At 29.1% G+C, this 19,609-nt stretch overlaps 1 protein-coding gene across 6 annotated transcripts in view; it reads left to right on the top strand.

Annotated features, from left to right (window-relative positions):
- Positions 1–1,357: 1,357 nt before the first annotated feature.
- The window catches only part of Slo2 (slowpoke 2), a 62,255-nt gene continuing 44,003 nt past the window's right edge, over positions 1,358–19,609 (top strand). For all 6 annotated transcript variants that reach the window (XR_013256433.1, XR_013256434.1, XM_077403070.1 and 3 more), the window contains exons 1-3: positions 1,358–1,436; positions 1,514–1,608; positions 16,163–16,346. Coding sequence is in view for 4 of the 6 variants with exons in the window: in XM_077403070.1 (XP_077259196.1) it covers positions 1,368–1,436; positions 1,514–1,608; positions 16,163–16,346 (348 nt within the window). In the remaining 2 variants the exon portion in view is untranslated. The remainder of the gene's footprint in view (positions 1,437–1,513; positions 1,609–16,162; positions 16,347–19,609) is intronic.

The following is a 19,609-nucleotide window of genomic DNA, read 5'->3' as shown; positions in this document are numbered from 1 at the left end:
TTCAACGATATATATTCAAATTTGCATTAACGATATATACAATTAGATGTATTAAAGCTAGTGCGCATTCTAGAGTTTAATATTCAAACATATATTCTGTCGTCTAGCATGATGTGGATCTTTGATGCTGCAAAGCAAGCACAATGAGCAAATGTTCATGTTCAAACGTTCAAACCAAGCAGCTGCGTTGATATTTACATCATAAATATATACAACTGCCTAATAATAGACGTAGCATTTATGGTCACTATATACCTTGCAAATTGTAACACAAATGCTTGTTTAACTAATTATTAAATCAATTATTATTATCCAAAAAACTTAAACATGCCCTAAAAAGCACGTGAAAGAAACGATATAATTCAGAATTGTTTGAAGAATAATTTAAATAATAATAAGAAAAATAGGATCGTAACGATATACAAACAATTAGAATCAAAAGCCATGCGATCCAAGCTTAGGTCTTTGAAAGCCTTATATTAGTTTCTGTATACATATATGTCTATATACATATATACATATAATTTTTCCAACGAACTGCGCGCCGATTATTTGTCGGACTTAAAACACACTATATTACCACATGCCTCGGTGGTCGAATTGGTACGACGCCTTACACGGAATGAGGGAGGTTCCAGGTTCGAACCCTGGCTGAGGTAATATTTTTCGCAATAAATTTCTTTACAGTTTTTAGATAATTAAATCGAGTCGATTTAATTCCGGGGAGGGAAGGGTTTTTAATTCTAACAATTACTGTGTTTTAAGTTCGACAAATAATCGGCGCGCAGTTCGTTGAAAAAATTATATGTATATATATAGACATATATGTATACAGAAACTAATATAAGACTTTCAAAGACCTAAGCTTGGATCGCATGAATTTTGATTCTAATTGTTAGAATAATTTAAGTTTATATAACACGCACAATAGATATAGGCATAAATAATTTTATTACATATTATAATTTATAATATATATCAAAATAATCCACTCCTTTCACTTTTTTATTTAATTGTTTAATTGTTCAAAAAAATTTTTACCTGTAAAGTTACATTATTTTTACTTGAAAGTAATAATAATTTAACTTAATTTTTTCTAATAAATAATTTGTTATCTTAAAAACAGATTATGCTTTAAAATTATAACGATTAAATTGAAAGCTATTTTCTTATTGAGAAACTAGAACATGGCTGAACACGCTGGAACCAATTAATTCCATAATAAATTTACAAACCATTAAAAATGTAGAGTGGTAATTATAATTTTTAAAGAACAGAATATTATAATATCCTAATAAATCAGGTGGAAGATGGTATATAATTAAAGAGATATCTATATTATGTGTTTGCAGTTATTATATCCGCCAATGAGAAATCTGTTCATTCCGGTGTTCCTAAATTGTTGGTTGGCAAAGCACTCTTTGGAAAATATGTTTGTAAGTACCTCATCCAAACTAACCGTAACTTATGTCAAGCTTAAATCTGATTCGCGGTCAACTTAATTATATTTCAGAACGACCTACACCGAGCAATGCAAAAGTCCCAATCGGCATTAAGTCAACAGCTGATGATTCTTAGTGCTACGTTACTGTGCCTTGTTTTTACTAGGTGAGTGCTTTCAAATAATATTTATATCACACGTGCGTGGAAAGTGGCCCATTACGCGCACGCCATCTGTGCGACAAATAGCCAATTCCACATACGAGTCGAAACAGTGCGGTAATGTTTCGGTAATGTTTCCGCACGCGTGTCCAATTCTCAACTTCCCGCACTTGTTACACAAATAACTATTATTGCACATTCGTATTTTCTTTCTTAAAAAAATATATATTTAAGAAATTATAATCCTTTACTTCTTTATTATAAATTATAATTTTTAATATATGACAATTTTAAACTTAAAAATAAACGCTCTTCTTACATTTAGTGTGTTTATACAATAAATTTTTCTTAACTATTTTTTATCTTGGCATATTTTGGGCGTCGTGAATGTTTCGAAACTACATATATTATAATTAACAGAGATAATTATTCGCGAATAGATTTGCAATGAAGTTTGTACTGCTCGCTTTGTCCTGGTTACTCGTTCATCAATGATACATTTCCAACAGAATAGTATAAAGTTTCTAGAAAGGGTATTCCTATTGGAGGGAGAATTGATTGAAGAGTATACTCCAATATTCATAAATTTCTAGTCAGTCATTATTGTGAGTAAGAAGACGTCATTTTTTTATTTGACTGAATAAAAGTTATTCGAGATTATTTATGAGGTATTCTACGTAAAATTATCATTTTTTCCCTGACCTATTTCAATAATTATGACTATTTTTTTCCGAGAACTATTCTGAAAAAGAGAAGACACGTATTTTTTGGTTTGAGCCTACGATCAATATTTCCGATAGTGTGATTTTTATAAAAATTAAATTTTTCGGTAACTCTACTTTTTTTAAAACGTAAATATCTTGATAATGTTCAATCTTATCGAAAAACGGTTCGGATAAAATTTATTCAGTTTAAAATGAATTACATGATGTATATATTTTTTTTAATTTTTGGACAGTCTAAAGTTGTATTATACGATGTTAAAGAGGAAAAAATCGTTTTTTGTAAAATTCGCTATTTTTTTAATTAAAAATTAAATTTGTAAAAATTTTATTAAAAATTACGAAATTTTTAAGACCTCTTGGAGCATGGCAAAATTTTTTTTCGAAAAGTTCTACTTAATTAAAGTTTTTGTAATAACCTGGATTCAACATTACTCGGACTAAAATAGTCAAAATGCATCCGTTAGTAGCAGATTAATATTATATATTTTGATGTTATGTTGTTACAAAATAAGAAAACACATTTTTTGGTGTCATATTTTATTAGCCATAACGAATTTTCTGTACAAAGCCTGTGTTACGTTTTATAACTAATTCTATTTAATTAAGCTATAGTACTCGATATCTTCAGTGCATTATCCAAATTGGCAACTGGAAAGTTATCGCTAAAAAATATTTTTTTTCGGAAGATATTGAGTACTATATAGCTTAATCCTAAAACACAGGCTTTGTACAGAAAATTTGTTATGGTTAATAAAATATGACACCAAAAAATGTGTTTTCTTATTTCGTAACAACATAACATCAAGATATATAATATTAATCTGCTACTAACGGATGCATTTTGACTATTTTAGTCCGAGTAATGTTGAATCCAGGTTATTACAAAAACTTTAATTAGGTAAAACTTTTTGAAAAAAAATCTTGCCATGTTTCAAGAGGTCTTAAAAATTTTGTAATTTTAATAAAATTTTTACAAATTTTATTTTAATAAAAAAAAATTGCAAACTTTACAAAAAACGATTTTTTCCTTTTTAACATTGTATAACACTTTAGACTGTCCAAAAATTAAAAAAAATATATACATCATGTAATTCATTTTAAACTGAACAAATTTTATACAAACCGTTTTTTGATAGGATTGAACATTTTTAAAATATTAACGTTTGAAAAAGTAGAGTTACCAAAAAATTCAATTTTTACAAAAATCACACTATCGGAAATATTGATCGTAAGCCTAAACCAAAAAATATGTATCTTCTCTTTTTCAGAATATTTCTCGGAAAAAAATTGTCAAAATTATTGAAGTAGATCAGGGTAAAAATGCGCAAATTTTACGCAGAGTGCCCCACATATAAAAAAGCAAAAATGTATTAAAATATATTTAAAAAATTGTTTAATATTATGTACATAATATGTAGAAATGTATAAAAGAAACATTTTAATAGTTGCAATCATAAATTGTTAAGTACTGAAAATTGTTAAATCAATATTTACTATTATTGGTCTTAATAATTACAAGTATAATATTTTAGGGTATTTACGCGTTATAGGGGACCCCCTCCAATGGTCTTGACTTTGAGATATGTTTTCAAGATATTACTCTGAGTAACATACAAAAGATTTTAGCCGTTATTGCTGGTTGTTTATTAAAAAGTTACTAACAAAAAAGTTTGGGAAATATAACAGTTTGTGTCAGTGCTAAGGGAAGTAATTTGCTGATATGTGTGTATAGACAGTATACATGTAGGCGGGGGAGGGGCGTAGCCCCGCCAGCAGGGGTGGGTGGGCCGGGGTGGACCTCGGTTCGCGTGGAAAGTTAAAAACCCGAACCGTATGCTGTCTAGAGAACCATCCACGCGAAACAAGGTCTATCCCTGTTTACAAGGCAAAACGAAGTCTATTATTGTATGGTTCAAATTTTCAATGTTCCACGCGAAGCGAGATTTAGCTCCATCCACCCCTGCTTGGGAGAGTCAGTATCCCTTTCCTCGCCTGCATGTGTACTGTTTATACACACATATATATCAGCAAATTACTTCCCTTAGTATTGACACAAACTGTTATATTTCTTAGTTACACACATTTGTTAATAACTTTTTAATAAATAACGAGCGACGGTTAAAACTTATTGAAAGTTACTCAGAAGGATGATCTATCTATATATATAAGTACCGGACGTCTGTCTGTCTGACCGCGAACTACTCATTCGTTAGTGGACCGAATTTTTATCAAGGGTACGTGAAATAGGGGTAGAATTTCCCGGGGAGTGCCATAAAGTGTATAGTTTTTCGTTACCGATTTTTTAGAAACCAATTTTTCTAATTTTTCTAATTTTCCGGGAAATAATCGACCGAATTTAAAAGAATTATATATGAAACAGAGATAGAATTTTCCGGGGAGTACTATAAAGTGTATAATTTTTCGTTACCGATCTTCTTGGAAACCGGTTACAAATTTTTAGTTGTTTTTGCCAATGTGTTCAGAATGTTCTAAAACGTCGAAAAATCGCTAGTTTAAAAAATGTCGGTATGTGTATGTATGTGTGTATGTGTGTATGTGTGTATGTGTGTATGTGTGTATGTGTGTATGTATGTATGACTGTGCCAAATTTACCGAAATTTCTCTAACTCCAGAACTGATCAACCAAATCTTAACGAATTGTATATGAAATAGGGGTAGAAAAGACTGAAAAATATAATAGAATTAATAAAAATCGCTAATAATCAAAGGGTTCTTTTTTAATAAAATTTTGAATTTTTGCAAAAATGTTTATTTATGCTTTAATTTCCGCAAATTTGGAGATATCGAACTATTTCTAATTTTATTATATTTTTCAGTCTTTTCTACCCCTATATTTCATATATAATTCTTTCGAGATGCAAGTACTAGTTGCTCTAACTTCCGCAAATATTGAGATATCGGGCTGTTTTTTTTTTTAATCAATAGAGTATCATTCAAGGAAGACCGGTATTGAATTTGGCGATGATTGGTAAAGAGGTTTTTTGCAAGTAGAAACCTTTGCTCACAAAGCTTCCTCTACGAGGAAACCAAAACAAATAGAGGAAGCTTTGTGAGCAAAGGTTTCTACTTGCAAAAAAACCCTTTTAATAATTTTTTATTAATGAATTGATTTTCTTGAAACCGGTTATGAACTTTTTCTAATTTTTCTAAAAGGGGTTTCCGATTTGTTTAAAAAAATGTACGTGATTGTTCTAATTTTCTTAAATTTTGAAATATTAGCTGAATTTTTTTGAAGATAATTTTTTGTTATTTTTTTAAAACAATGCCCTTTTTCTAATTTTTCGGGAATGGCAAAGACGTGTATAATTTTTTATAATCGATTTTTTGGAAACCGGTTTCAAAATTTTTTAATTTTTTGAGGATGGCTACAATGAGTTTATAGAAAAATTGCTAATAATAAAGGGGTTTCCGATTTTTGCTCCAATTTCCGTAAATTTTGAGATATCAAGCTGAATTTTTTTTTATGGAAAATTTTTATAGATAATTTTTTGTTACCGATTTTTGTGGAAACCGGTTACGAAATGTTTCAAATTTCTCGGAAATTAATTGATCAAATTTCAAAGAATGGTATATGAAATAAAGGTAGAATTTCCTGGGGTTTGCTATAAAGTGTATAATTTTTTGTTACCGATCTTTTGGGAAACCAGTTACAAAATTTTTTCAATTTTTCAGGGATCAATTGACCGAATCTTAAAGAATTACATATGAAATAGAGGTAAAATTTCCCGGGGATTGCTATAAAGTGTATAATTTTTCGTTACCGATTTGTTTGGGAACCGGTTACAAAATTTTTCCAGTTTTTCGGGAATTAATTGACCAAATCTTAAAGAATTATATATGAAATAGGAGTCGTCAAAATTTTTTTAATTTTTGGAAGATAAGTTTAATTTTTTATTAATGGATAATTTTTCATTAAAAATTGATTTTCTTGAAACCGGTGCCAAAATTATTTTTATTTTTTGATGATTTCAAAAAAAAAATAAAATTGAAGAAAATGAAAGATAGTTAATAATGGCGGGTCAACGGAGGGTGAAAACGCGCAAGGCGTAAGCAAAAATAAAATTTGAATATTTTAATATAAGGGATTACATTTTTGAAATATTTGACAATATGCAAATTTGCATCTATAATATTATCTATTATTTTTTATTTTTTAAAAAAGATTTCGAAGATGTAGGTTAGAGTTTGAGAAAAAAGAATATCAAAGGTGCTTCTAATTAATAAGTGAGTTTGGGGAGAGGGGAATCTAGTATATAATATATGTCAAGATTAAAGTCATTAGAGGGAAGGTGGCCTATAATTATCGAGTTCATAAATATTAATTTCGCGTTTATATATAAAAAGACTAAAATAAACCGCGAGGCAATCAACATTTTGCTTCGTTGTTAGATTGAATGATTTATTGTTGCGCGCAATCACTTTTTATTTATTTCAATATTGTTTTATTTGTTCTATTTACCACACGCAAATCTCAATCTGCATCAAATCTTTCTTCTACAAATTTCAAAAAAAGAATTAAAATGTATGAGACAATTCTCGTCGCTACGAAAATATTAAATTTTTAACTCTATACTTACGTAATTTATTATGCAATTAAAATATGCAGCATTTTTTGTAATTATCGATTTTCAGCAATAAAATAAAAAAATAGTGTAAATTAGAAATTTGCATTTGGTTTCCTCACAGAGAAAGTGATGTCTTAAGATCACGGTCTTACATACAAGTCTCTCAACTCTGATGTGTGTATGTGCCAAATTTACCAAAATTTCTATAACTCCAGAACTAATTAACCAAATCTTAACAAATTGTATATGAAATAGGGGTAGAATTTTCCGGGGAGTACTATAGAGTGTATAGTTTTTTGTTACCAATTTTCTGTAAACCGTTTTTTTTATTTTTCTAATTCTTGAGTAAAAAAATTGACGAAGCAAAAGGAACCCCTTGATTATTAGCAATTTTTATTAATTCTATATATTCTTCAGTTTTTTCTATTCCTATTTCATATATAATTCGTTAAGATTTGGTTGATTAGTTCTGGAGTTATAGAAATTTCGGTAAATTTGGCACATACATACACACATACACACATAATAAAAATTGCTAATAATCAAGGGGTTCTTTTTTAATAAAATTTAATGAATTTTTGCAGAAATGTTTGTTTATGCTCTAATTTCCGCAAATTTAGAGATTGATCTATTTATAGTTTTATTATATTTTTCAGTTTTTTCTACCCTTATATATATTTCATATATAATTCTTTAAGATTTGGTTGATTAATTCAGCTTTATACGTGATCAAAAGTCCCTAATTTTTAAAAAAATGTTTGTAATAGCTTTAACTTCTGTAAATTTTAAGATCGGTTTATTTTTAATTTTGTTATATTCGCGGGCGCTGCTCTTCAGTCTTTTCTACCCCTATTTCATATACAATTCGTTAAGATTTGGTTGATCAGTTCTGGAGTTATAGAAATTTCGGTAAATTTGGCACAGACATACACACATACACACATACATACACACATACCGACATTTTTTAAAATAGCAATTTTTCGACATTTTAAACTTTTAAACACATTAACAAAAGCAACTAAAAAAAAATTTTTTTTACGAAAACAAAGCTTTCTTTATAAGGAAGCAAAAAATAATTTTTATCAATAAATTTTATATTAATTTTACACATAAATTAATACAATGCATAATAGATAAAATATGAATCGATTTTAATGAATAAATCTATAATCTGATATCAAATTGTATTAATAAAAATTATTGTTTTCTCAACAAACAACTATTTTGAAAGCCATTTGCACTTCAATATAAGATTATCTTGTATACAAGATTTTATTTCTGTGTTCCGACTAATTACCTGAAGTTTCTGCTCTGTTTTAAAGTATATTTGTCGAAATAAAATTAGCACGAGTCCAAGTAAGGAGGAACAAACAAGAAAATATAACTTTTGGCATGTTTTAATAATACAAAATATAATGTTGTTACCTCAAGATTTAAGGTGAAAGATTTGTAATCCTACATGCAAACAATCATGAATTGATATTCGCAATGGACTTGATTCGTGACACTGCCGTAATGAAGTTTCCACTATAGCATTCGCGCGTTATTTAAGTTTACATAACAAACGTATTTCATTTGTCGGTGTGAGGGACTTACTGTATTATCCGAATAACGAGAAAAGTTTTCCAGCCGGAGTACGAGTTTGTATTTACGAATCCAAGTCGTGGATGACTGCGGTTCGTCTTGTTTAATCTTCGAATAAAGTTGTATCTGTAAACGCGACGGCGCAGAGAAAGCTTAGATTGCGGAAATAAATGAATAGTTTGCATGTATGATCTCGTCTGCCATTTTCGTTATATTGCAAATATTTACTTAATTTGAACATATTTTCTGTAAAGCAGTGTAAACCAAGAAATATCAAAGTATAATGATATAATGATAATGAAATGTCTTACGTTATCTTTATTTATTTGATGAAGAAAATATTTAATAGCCACACAACAGAGAGATTACAATTTAATATATTTATGCAAATATAAAAATTAAATAATAAATTATTAAAATATTAACAGTAAATATATTAGACTAAATTAATTAATAAATATATAAAAATTAATAAATAAATATATTACAGTATATAGATATAAATTAACAATTAGGAACTTTTAAAAATCAAATGTCTTTTATGTGTCATTCTACGGCAAGAATAAAAAGTCGCGATGAGCAATTTGCAGCGTGAAAAAAATGTGATTTGGCTGAAAAAATTCGGGTTACCAAAAATTCATATATCGACTGTGTAGGTGCGAAAAAAACAAACGCCTGTCATACGCAGATGGTGGAATTTGCAACATCAATCGTCATCGCATATTGACGTGCAAGTTGCAAACCGCATCAGATAATTTGCAGCTGCCGGTTCTACAATATGAAAAAAATTCTATTTAAAAGTTTAAACGCAAACTCTTTTAAATAAATAACAATTTATGTCAAATATAAAAAAAAATACGATTTGTCACATGCAGCCGGTATAATTCGCAACAATTGTTAGAGTTTTGTTACATATTAGGACATTAAGACAAACTGTTGCAAAATATACACACGGAACCACACGTTGCATTGTACAATCTTGCTATTTTGAAAAATAAATTGTAGTCCTTTTTCTGATTTTTAAAATTGATTAAGAAAATAAAAATATTTATGACATATACTAAAAACTGACTTATAATTGAGTTATAATAATTATATTTAAAAAATCTAAAATTTAACGTATTATCAGAAAAGTATTACGTTAATATAAACAATGTTAAAGAAAATAATTTTTAAAATTTTACTATTGCATTTTTCAGCGTTTTCTACATTTAATATTTATTAGTTACCTTTCTTTAACGTTTATATGATATATATTATGGTAAATATTACTAATCTTAGGTGTTAAATGCTGTAAATAATCCATAGATATAGATAACTATAAAAGATCCTTACGTCATCCGATTATTGTAATATAATAATAATAAGAAACTGGTATTATTAATCTGAAATGTCAATATCATTATGGCATTCATCATAATGGCACATCACCAGCGATTAAAATAGCAAGATACAGAAACAAGATTGTATTGATCTCTTTGTAATTATTTCGCCTTTTTATGTGGTTATACATGGAGTTTGTATTACACATACTACGTATATGTATACATACATATTTAAAAATGCGATTTGTATAAAAAATGAAGGGATAAAAGTGCGTGGATTTATCTTGGCAAATTAATTTTGAGCGAGTTTAACGTATAGCAGCGAGCAAATCATTGTAACCAGTAGCTGTCCTTCTACAATGTTAGGGACGAATGAGAAAATGACGAAACATGTCTGATCGACCCAGATCGTAATGTGGGACAGGCGTTAATAAATAATCGCACCTCGGCTTGTGCAGATGGATTGGTATCACCATCGATCGCGACGCTTTATTATTTACGGTGTCATTCTAGAGCGGCGCACTTGCCAGCTCGCCCTTGCACGGCCGTATTATCTACGACAAGGACAAGGAGTAAAGTATAGCACGTCGCGACGCTACGACGAATCTGCGTCACAATGCGTCGAAAAAAGTCGTCGCACTTACAGCTGAAATACAGAGAAATAACTAGAGAAAGAATCGAGTGATTCTATGACTATTGGAAGAAGTACGTTAGCATTGCTGCTAATTATATAGAAATGAAAAATATAAGTTTTAAACATTTGTTTGTAATATGCAATGTAATGCATAATCCGCTGTTTTTTGACATTATTGAGTTTTTAATGTATTTGATTTTTTTCAATTTAATTTTAGAGAGAGAGAGAAAGAGAGAGAGAGAGAGAGAGAGAGATATGATATTATTTATTTATGCCCAAGCATAGGCTAAAGGGCAAATACAGAATAATACAAATAACAAAATTATACATGCTCTCTCTAGCACATGTGAGTTCACAAAGCATGATATAAGTGAGACATAATCAAAAAGAGAGAGAGAGAGAGAGAGAGAGAGAGAGAGAGAGAGAGAGAGAGAGAGAGAGAGAGAGAGAGAGAGAGAAAGAGAGAGAGAGAGAGAGAGAGAGAGAGAGAGAGAGAGAGAGAGAGAGAGAGAAAGAGTGGGAGGGAGGGAGGGAAAGAGAGACTTTTCGTATTATGTTTATTATTTAATACCCATGACTAAACGGACTGCAATCGCAGGACTCACACAATCTTCTTCGCTTTAAAATGATTAATTATAATTATTGCGTACGTTAGCGAAAGAGTCAACGGCTTGACTTTCTGCATGCCGCGAACGTAGTATGCATGATAAGCGCTATAGTTTCACGCTATGCGCTATCACATCTGCAGGTTTGATCACTAACCACATACAGATAGCCGGCCACTTTGCGACTAGCTTTTATAATATCCGCTTTCTAATATTTTCTTATATTATCCTGTAAGCTTTGGAAATAATGATGCAAAATAACAATTGGATAAAATAAAGCTTACGTTATACTTACAAATTTAAATTTATTATAATATATAATAATACTTATTTTTTTATTATTGTTATTATTTTTTATTTGTTTCATGAATTGATTTTTTTCTTGTTTTTTTTTATGTTTCAAAAAAATATAAAAGGAATATAATCTCTGTAGTCTCATAACGAATTTCTATTGAGAATTTCATCATATATAATAATTAAATTACAAAATTAAATTTTCTACACACAATTTCTTTTATGTGTATATTTTTAATTAATTTAATTTTTTAATTTACGATATAATCACAATAAATAGAAAAAACCGCTAATATATTTTACCTAATTATCCATCGAAAAGTTTTGTTTGAAAAGGTGTCATGAATATATATACAGAGAAAATATAATGCCAGTAACTTTTTCGGGGGAAAATTCAACTTCTATCTTTGTATAGCTATTATATATAGAGGGGTAAAAGTCATAGTGGTGTAAGTCAAGTTTTTTTTTAATTTTTTCTTGCGTGCATAGATGCCATGCATACAATATATTGCATCTATGCACACAAAAAAATATTTTTTAAAATTTGATTTACAGCACTGTGGTTTTTACCCCTCCATATGTACATTCTATTATCCTTAATGATGTGCAAATTACATCTTTTAAAGCTTTGACGTTTGTGCTGTCGCAGCACTTGTTACTTAATGCAACATTTTATAACAAGCAGCTTTTCTTATTATAGCGCCTAATTTTGGTTTCGTTAATTTAACTTTAGATATCATTGCAAACATTACATTTTTTAAATTTGTATAATTAAAGATATAAATATTTTGATTGTGTTTATACGAGATCTTAACACATTAATTATAAATTATTATTACGATTAAGCATTAATATTATTCTGAATAAACAGACGTTATCCGAATTTATTAATGGAATATCTGCTTACATGAATGTAATAAGATTTCTTTGCAGAATTAATAGAGCAGGCATCATACAATTGAATTAATTTACATATGCCAAGTACATATTATATTAGTAATTTTGAAATTAAAATGACGTGTACATCTTTTTAGTATAAGTAATATTATGTTGTCTAATATCTTTAAAAAAAAAATCTGTATATAGAAGAAAGTGCCCTATTCTGAGATAGGATCCTAATATATATGAGTTGGCGGGGTTTTTACATATATATATATATATATATATATATATATATAGATGCTTAAAAATTGTACAGAAAGAGAGAGAGAGAGAGAGAGAGAGAGAGAGAGAGAGTTCCAAATTCTTTATTAGTATTAATTTAAAAAAAATACATATTTTGAAGATCTTCAAAATCTTTAACCTTTTCAATAAAATTTAAAAATCTATTCTGTTGAAATGAAGCAAACCTTTGAAACACATTTTTTAACGACTCTTTTTTAATGGACAGTAAAAAATTTATCTCGATTACGTCACTTGTTTCCATGAAATAATGTTTGATTGAATTAGGACCGTCACGTATGTACACATGGACAAGATTCGTTAGTGAAAACGTTGCTAACAAACGACGGCGCTTGGATAGGGAACAATGAAAATTTTAACGAAAATGCGTGACTTTATTATCCGTTCGTACGCAAAAACACGGCGAATTGACACGTAGAGAAATGTTGAAAATAAAAAACGACGGTTTTACTCTCACAGTAATACTTTTCTCACACCTTTGGCGCTTTTTAGAGGCGCCTAAATAATTGTAATTATAAAATTATATACCGGTAATACATTAATTAATTGATTAATTTATTTATTTATATTAAATTATTATAAATTTTGGTAATTATAGATTTTAATTACCAAAAAATGTATACATTTTTTAACTGATTAAAAACAGTCACAAAATAAAAGAATAATTGCTAATATTTAATAAATAATTTTAATAATATTTTTTCTTTAAAAACATATTACTATTTTTAAACTGACATCACTGTTGTAATAATTGAATTTAAATTTGGTAAAAAATGAATGCAGACATCATATCAATAAATCATGCAGTGTATCATCAGAAAATAATAATTAAACAAAAAATAATGTTTTAATTTATATTAATAAATAGTAAAAATTGATAAATAATGCAATAATTTGTTTTACAATTCTAAAAATAATTTATTGCATATTTATGAAATTATATTTTTAATAAATGGCAAAATTGTAAGTCAATTTGATCATGCATAGAACATATTTGCAATGAAATAGGCCGTGTATTTACGATACTACATATACGGTATTTAGTATCCTAGTGAAATATATAAAATAGCATCGATATATCCATTTGTTGTTAATTAACGTACGATGGGGCACGCTCGACTGTCACGACACGTCGAACGGAAGCACAATGATGCGATGGCGCTGGTAGATAAAGAAAGGGAGGAAAAATGAACATGGTGCACAAATATATACATCGATATATATAGATATAGAAACGGGGCCGCATGCATAATTGATAACAGGCCGTTTATAAACGCCGACTAGTTTATACTAGGCGATGGATTCTTCACAATCGGGTTCAATCTCTTCCTTTTCTTGCACCGCGCGCTGTTACATCAATTTTGTTACGATCAAAGAATTGTTTTATCGAGGATGTCGTTTTATCTTGCTTCGAGTGGTCAGGCTAATTGTGCATTCATTTCGTTACGGCGAAAGATTGCCGAATGAAAAATTGCTGATGAAAAGAAAAGTGCTTTTCATCGACTAACATAAATCTGTTTACTCAAATCAAAAGTCGACGTCGGATTGATTAAGAAGCAACCAAAAATCGTTATGCTAATTCCGATTGGTTTGTTGCAAATTTGCTAATGGGTATAGTCACGCTCTAATTGATTTAATAAAGAAAAATTTATTAATTGAAAGTTTTGGATAAACTTCCGAAAATCACTCACGTCCTATTTATATGTTCTTCGGCGAAAATATTTTAAATAACCTTAAAATGAATATTGTTAAATTGACTTTTATTGACAAAAAAGTTTAAAGCCACATAATATCTGAAAAATCTTTTATTCAAAATTTTAATTAGCAATATTTAGCATAGGTACATAAAATATATAAAATATATTATTAATGTTCACCTGTTTTGATGTTTGTATATATGTATTTTATTCAAAACGTCTGAATAACATTGAAAAATGCTTTATTATCGAAAAAAAAGTTAACAATTCTTTTTTTAATATATATTGATTATATATGGTCATATGTGATTATATATATATATATATATATGTATATATTTACATATATATAATATCATTATATATGTTCATATATGATTATTATATATAATTATATATGATCATATAGAGACAAAGATCATATATAATTGCATTATATATACTCATATATATTTATATATAATAATATGTGTATATAAAAAACTGATAAAGGATGGCTATGAGAGTCAGACGCAGTTATCGGTGCGTAAAAGATCCAATTCACTGATTTATTCAACAGTGTATATATTCGTACGTTTCGGCTCGGGATTGAGCCATCTTTAGCAAAATATACAAAAATTAATTAATAATTGCTTTCCTTCTCCAATCTTATTCAATGAGTTTCACGATTAGAAGATCCAAAAACGACATTGACTATCGAATTGAATTAAGATAATGTCATGTCCAAAGGTCCATAAAGAACTATGTGCGTGTGTTGACGCATATTATACCTTACAGCCAGCGATAGATTCAATCAAAAATGAACATTGGACTCTCAAAATTAAATAAAAATATATATGTATATAATCTTTTTTTTCGGGAAGAGATAATTTAATATATTAATTTTCAAATAGTTGTTTTTTATTAATCGGACGATGAAAAAAATCTTTGTTGATATTTAATTGATGCTTGGGTGGGCTCCGCCCCTCCCCCAACTCTATTCCTTAGAAATTTAAATTAATTAAAGTAAATGCCATTTTTGGTTGGGCTGGATCTAACCAGCCGTTGGTAGCCTAATAATAATATTTTCTATGTAAATTTTATATACTGTTTCCAACTTTAAATAAATTGCGCGCCGACTATTTGTCAGTTTTAAAATACAGCCTTTTGTTGGAACAATAAATCCACATACTTAAATCGATAATTGGTTTAACTTTTGACGTTAAAATAAGCATCTTTCTTTTTAAATCACTACAAAGAATTTATTGCAAAAAAATATCATTCTAGCCTGAGTTCGAACCTGGACTTTCTTACAATCCGTGACTGGCGTATTTACCAATTCACTGACAAGGCAAAAGTTAAATTAATTTTCTATTTAAGTACGTGGATTTACTGTTCCAACAAAAAAACTGTATTTTAAGATTGACAAATAATTGGCGCGCAGTTTACTGACAATGAATTAGAAAAAGTATATAAAATTCACACAGAAAATATTATTATATTAGACTATCAAGATCCAATCTGACTGAAAATGGCATCTTTTCTAATTAATATAAGATTCATAGTATCAGTCCTGTTTTACTTATTAAAAAAGAATTATTTTTTAAGTCAATATATGGCGATTCCTTTTTAATTAAATAATTAATGTATGCGTGTATGTTTTTCTGCAAACTATGTAATAGAAAATGATAAGAATTTTATATAGTATAATTAGAATGACTGTAAATTTCTGATTCTCAATGGCTTGTAATTTAAATGCAGGAGACATCGTCTGCAATGCGGCGCGACTATAGAAAACGTAAATTACGTTAGTAGTATACAGTTATAAACGACGTAGATTTTACGTCGGACGCATGTAAAATATGACTATAACTGTCCCGACTATCCGTTTTCGTGGCAATCAATGATTAATATCGTAAGGCGATCCGATGAATTTTCCATTTCAGCGTATGCGGGATCCAACACTTTCAGAGAGCGGGGCACAGACATTTGAATCTATTTCAAAGTACATACTATGTTGTGGTAACGTTCTCCACCGTGGGTTACGGAGATTTCGTGCCGGACATTTGGCCTTCGCAACTTTACATGGTCATTATGATCTGCGTGGCTCTTATAGTTTTACCAACACAGGTATGTACACACATTACTATATATTTATAACAATAAATAGGGAAGACCGGAGCTAAGCCGACACTATTTTTTCAAAGGCAATTTTTAATATTTAATCAAAATTTTTAGGCAAATTTTTTCAATGGTATATATTTAAAGTGTTTCTTCAGGTACACAAAATTAATTCAGGAAATTTTGCTGTACGTCGTTTTGTTTTACTGCCAGAAAAGGAAAAGTGACGCGAAGATAAATTTTCAAATTGAAAAATGCCGGGGTGTAAACTCGATACTTTGCCTGATCAACACAATTTGATCTGGAACTTATTTTTTATTGTCTGAAACTAAATATACATTTGTTTATCGTGTATTTAGAAAGTACAAAAATGTGGAATTAAGTAAAACAATCATTGGAAATAATAAAAACAAAAATTTTTGAACATTCAATTATTTTCATCTAAACTCATGTCTGAAAAACAATTTATGCAAGTAAATTCGCGATTACACGTGCGCACACATTTGTCATATGGGCCATATACTGCATTACAAGCATCGTTTATTGGGAACCAATAAAACAGCGTGTCGACTTAGCCCCTGTCGACTTTGCCCCAAACGTCGTTTTTTACTTTTGTTACTCCAAAAATATAAAAATTTTGAAAATATGCAAAAATTATTATCGGATTCGTATAAAGCATCGAATTTTCCATCAAAATCACTTACCGGTAGATTCGCAAGAGTAAAGCTCGATGAAAGAGTAGACATTTTCGAGAGATCAGAAAAATTACTTTTTACTATCAAAAACGCTTATGTCGCGTTAAAAATTACACTATAACTCAGAATGTTACCAAATTCCGTTGATAATACTGGCACATAAAGACGCATTTATAGTAGGAAAGGCAAGTTTCTACGATAGATTTAAATTGGCAAAAAGCCTAGTGTCAAGTTTGTCCCGTTGTTGGCTTAGCCCCGGTCTCCCCTACATTAAAAGATATTTTACAGGTTTTAAAAATTATATATATATATATATATATATATATATATAAATTTTACTATATTTTAATATATTTGTATTTACAAGTATAAAATAGATTGATAGAAGATGTATTATATTTAACTTAATACAGTTTTAATTTCTCTGATCTTTACTTGGTCTTATATATTCGATTATTAATAAACTAGATTAAAAAGGATATTAATAAAATCTAATTAAATTCTTTTATCCATGATATGTTAAATCTTATTGTACTAATTGATTTGAAAATGTAAAAGGTATTATGTGTATTACGTATAATTTAAACTTAAAAAAAAATATGTGTAGACAATATTCATGATTAATTATATCACACAATCATGATTATATCCCAATACAATAAACAATATTTATGTGATTGATTCTATCAATACAATATTGTTTTTAAAAAAACCTATAATGTCCTGAAAAGTTTGCGTAAAGGTGTAACGCTACACTAAACTTGTATTCATCTCGTTTAATGTGCGTCAGTTGTGGTCGTTACAGTGATGTTCGCCTCATAGACTTCTTTTATAGACGTTATTTTCAAGTCACGCTGTAGGGAAGCCGTAAATGTACCGAAACAAGACCCGTCTCACCGACCATATTGCCGCGCAATTGACCTTTGTCGTTTTACGAATATTTATTATTCCGGTCGTTAGGGATATAACGCTTTTATTTCTTATATGTGCGAGAAATGTGCGTCGACCAGAGATTAAGTCCCATGCATGCTTTATAGTAAAAATAAGTTTGATTACACAGATAATATCCGATATATAGATTATTGAAATATGGGAATCAGAAGTGAGGATATTGTTTAATGAGTTTGTAGTTAATTTTTTTCTAATTAAAATTTTTGTGAAAAAATAATTATATAATTAATTTATAAAAAGAATGAAAAATTCCTTTTTAGTTACATTTTAATAAGAAATAAATATTATATTTATTATTAACATTAATTTTTATATTATTAATGTCAAAATTATTATATTTAATGCGAAATCCAATTATCCAGGTATATAATGTTAGGATAATAAGAAAAGTAAAGGATTTAAATTAAACGTTGCAGACTGTATCACTATTTTTTAAATGTACATATTATTATTTGTCACTCTATATTGTTGACAGCATCAATGTTGTTCGCGTTTTCTCTTTTCTCTAAAGAATCTGGGATTGAATCGCAAGAAAAGACAGGGTTATTGATCTGACTACACGTGGTAACAAAGATTTGTGTATACTGCTCCAGGATATGCGTTACCGTGGCAACTTTTCTTTTGCAATTGATTGTTATAGATACTAAGAAAACTTTATATTATGAACCTTTCACATTATTGTACGTCGAAATCTCGTTAGGCATGTTACCCGCGAATATTACTTCATAACATGTTATATATTGTGCGCTATATAAGAAATCGTGCTTCTTCGGAGATACTTTCTTTGTAACTTTAAATATATTACAGTGCGCCCACTATCAAAAGCTTCTTCTTACGTAATAAAAGTGAAAATTAAGTGATATTTAAAATTTTTTAAAGTTTATGGAAGTATATGATGTGAAAAAGAGAAATGTAAAATAATCTTACAGAAAAGTAAATATTTGATGCCGATTTAACGATTAATTCTTGAATTAATTTAGCGCTTAATGAGAATTAGATCGACCAAAAAATATTACTTAATTGCACAAAGCGACAAGAGCAACTCGTGCGCCTACTCATTGTCTGTCGACGTCGACTGATTGCGCAGCGCTCAACACGGAAAGCGCTCGTCAATCGCTGTAATTTGTCTGTCAGATTGCCTGCCAATTGCACACGAGATACGTGCCAATTTGTATATGCATGGGTTAACACGATGTGTCAACCCCCTTTTCTTCGAGTCTGTCCCTTGCATTTCCGCATTCGATATATTAAATTCGATTTTGGACGATAAAGTCGCATTACTGTCGAGATAGCATAGACAAAAATAATTCAACGTGAGAGCCCGTATCTTTGCAGAAGTGAAGCAATCCTGTCCTATATAGGTTTTAAGTGGCGAAATTTACACTGAAAAAAGGTTTTAGTTATAATAACCAAGACTTTTTTGGTGAAATAGTTTGAACTAAAGGGTTTAGTGATTATGACGAATTTGGTTAACATTAACCAAATATTTTGTCATAATCACTAAACCCTTTAGTTGAAACTATTTCACCAAGCCTTAGTTATTATAACCAAAACCTTTTTTTCAGTGTAATAAAAACAATAAAAAATTTGCAATTAAAAGTGCATAAAATTGTGAGGCACGATAAT

This window comes from Temnothorax americanus, unplaced genomic scaffold, assembly GCF_048541705.1.
Source record: "Temnothorax americanus isolate GAGA-0224 unplaced genomic scaffold, ASM4854170v1 Scaffold168, whole genome shotgun sequence".
Lineage (NCBI taxonomy): Eukaryota > Metazoa > Arthropoda > Insecta > Hymenoptera > Formicidae > Temnothorax > Temnothorax americanus.
This window is presented reverse-complemented; position numbering and strand designations above follow the sequence as displayed.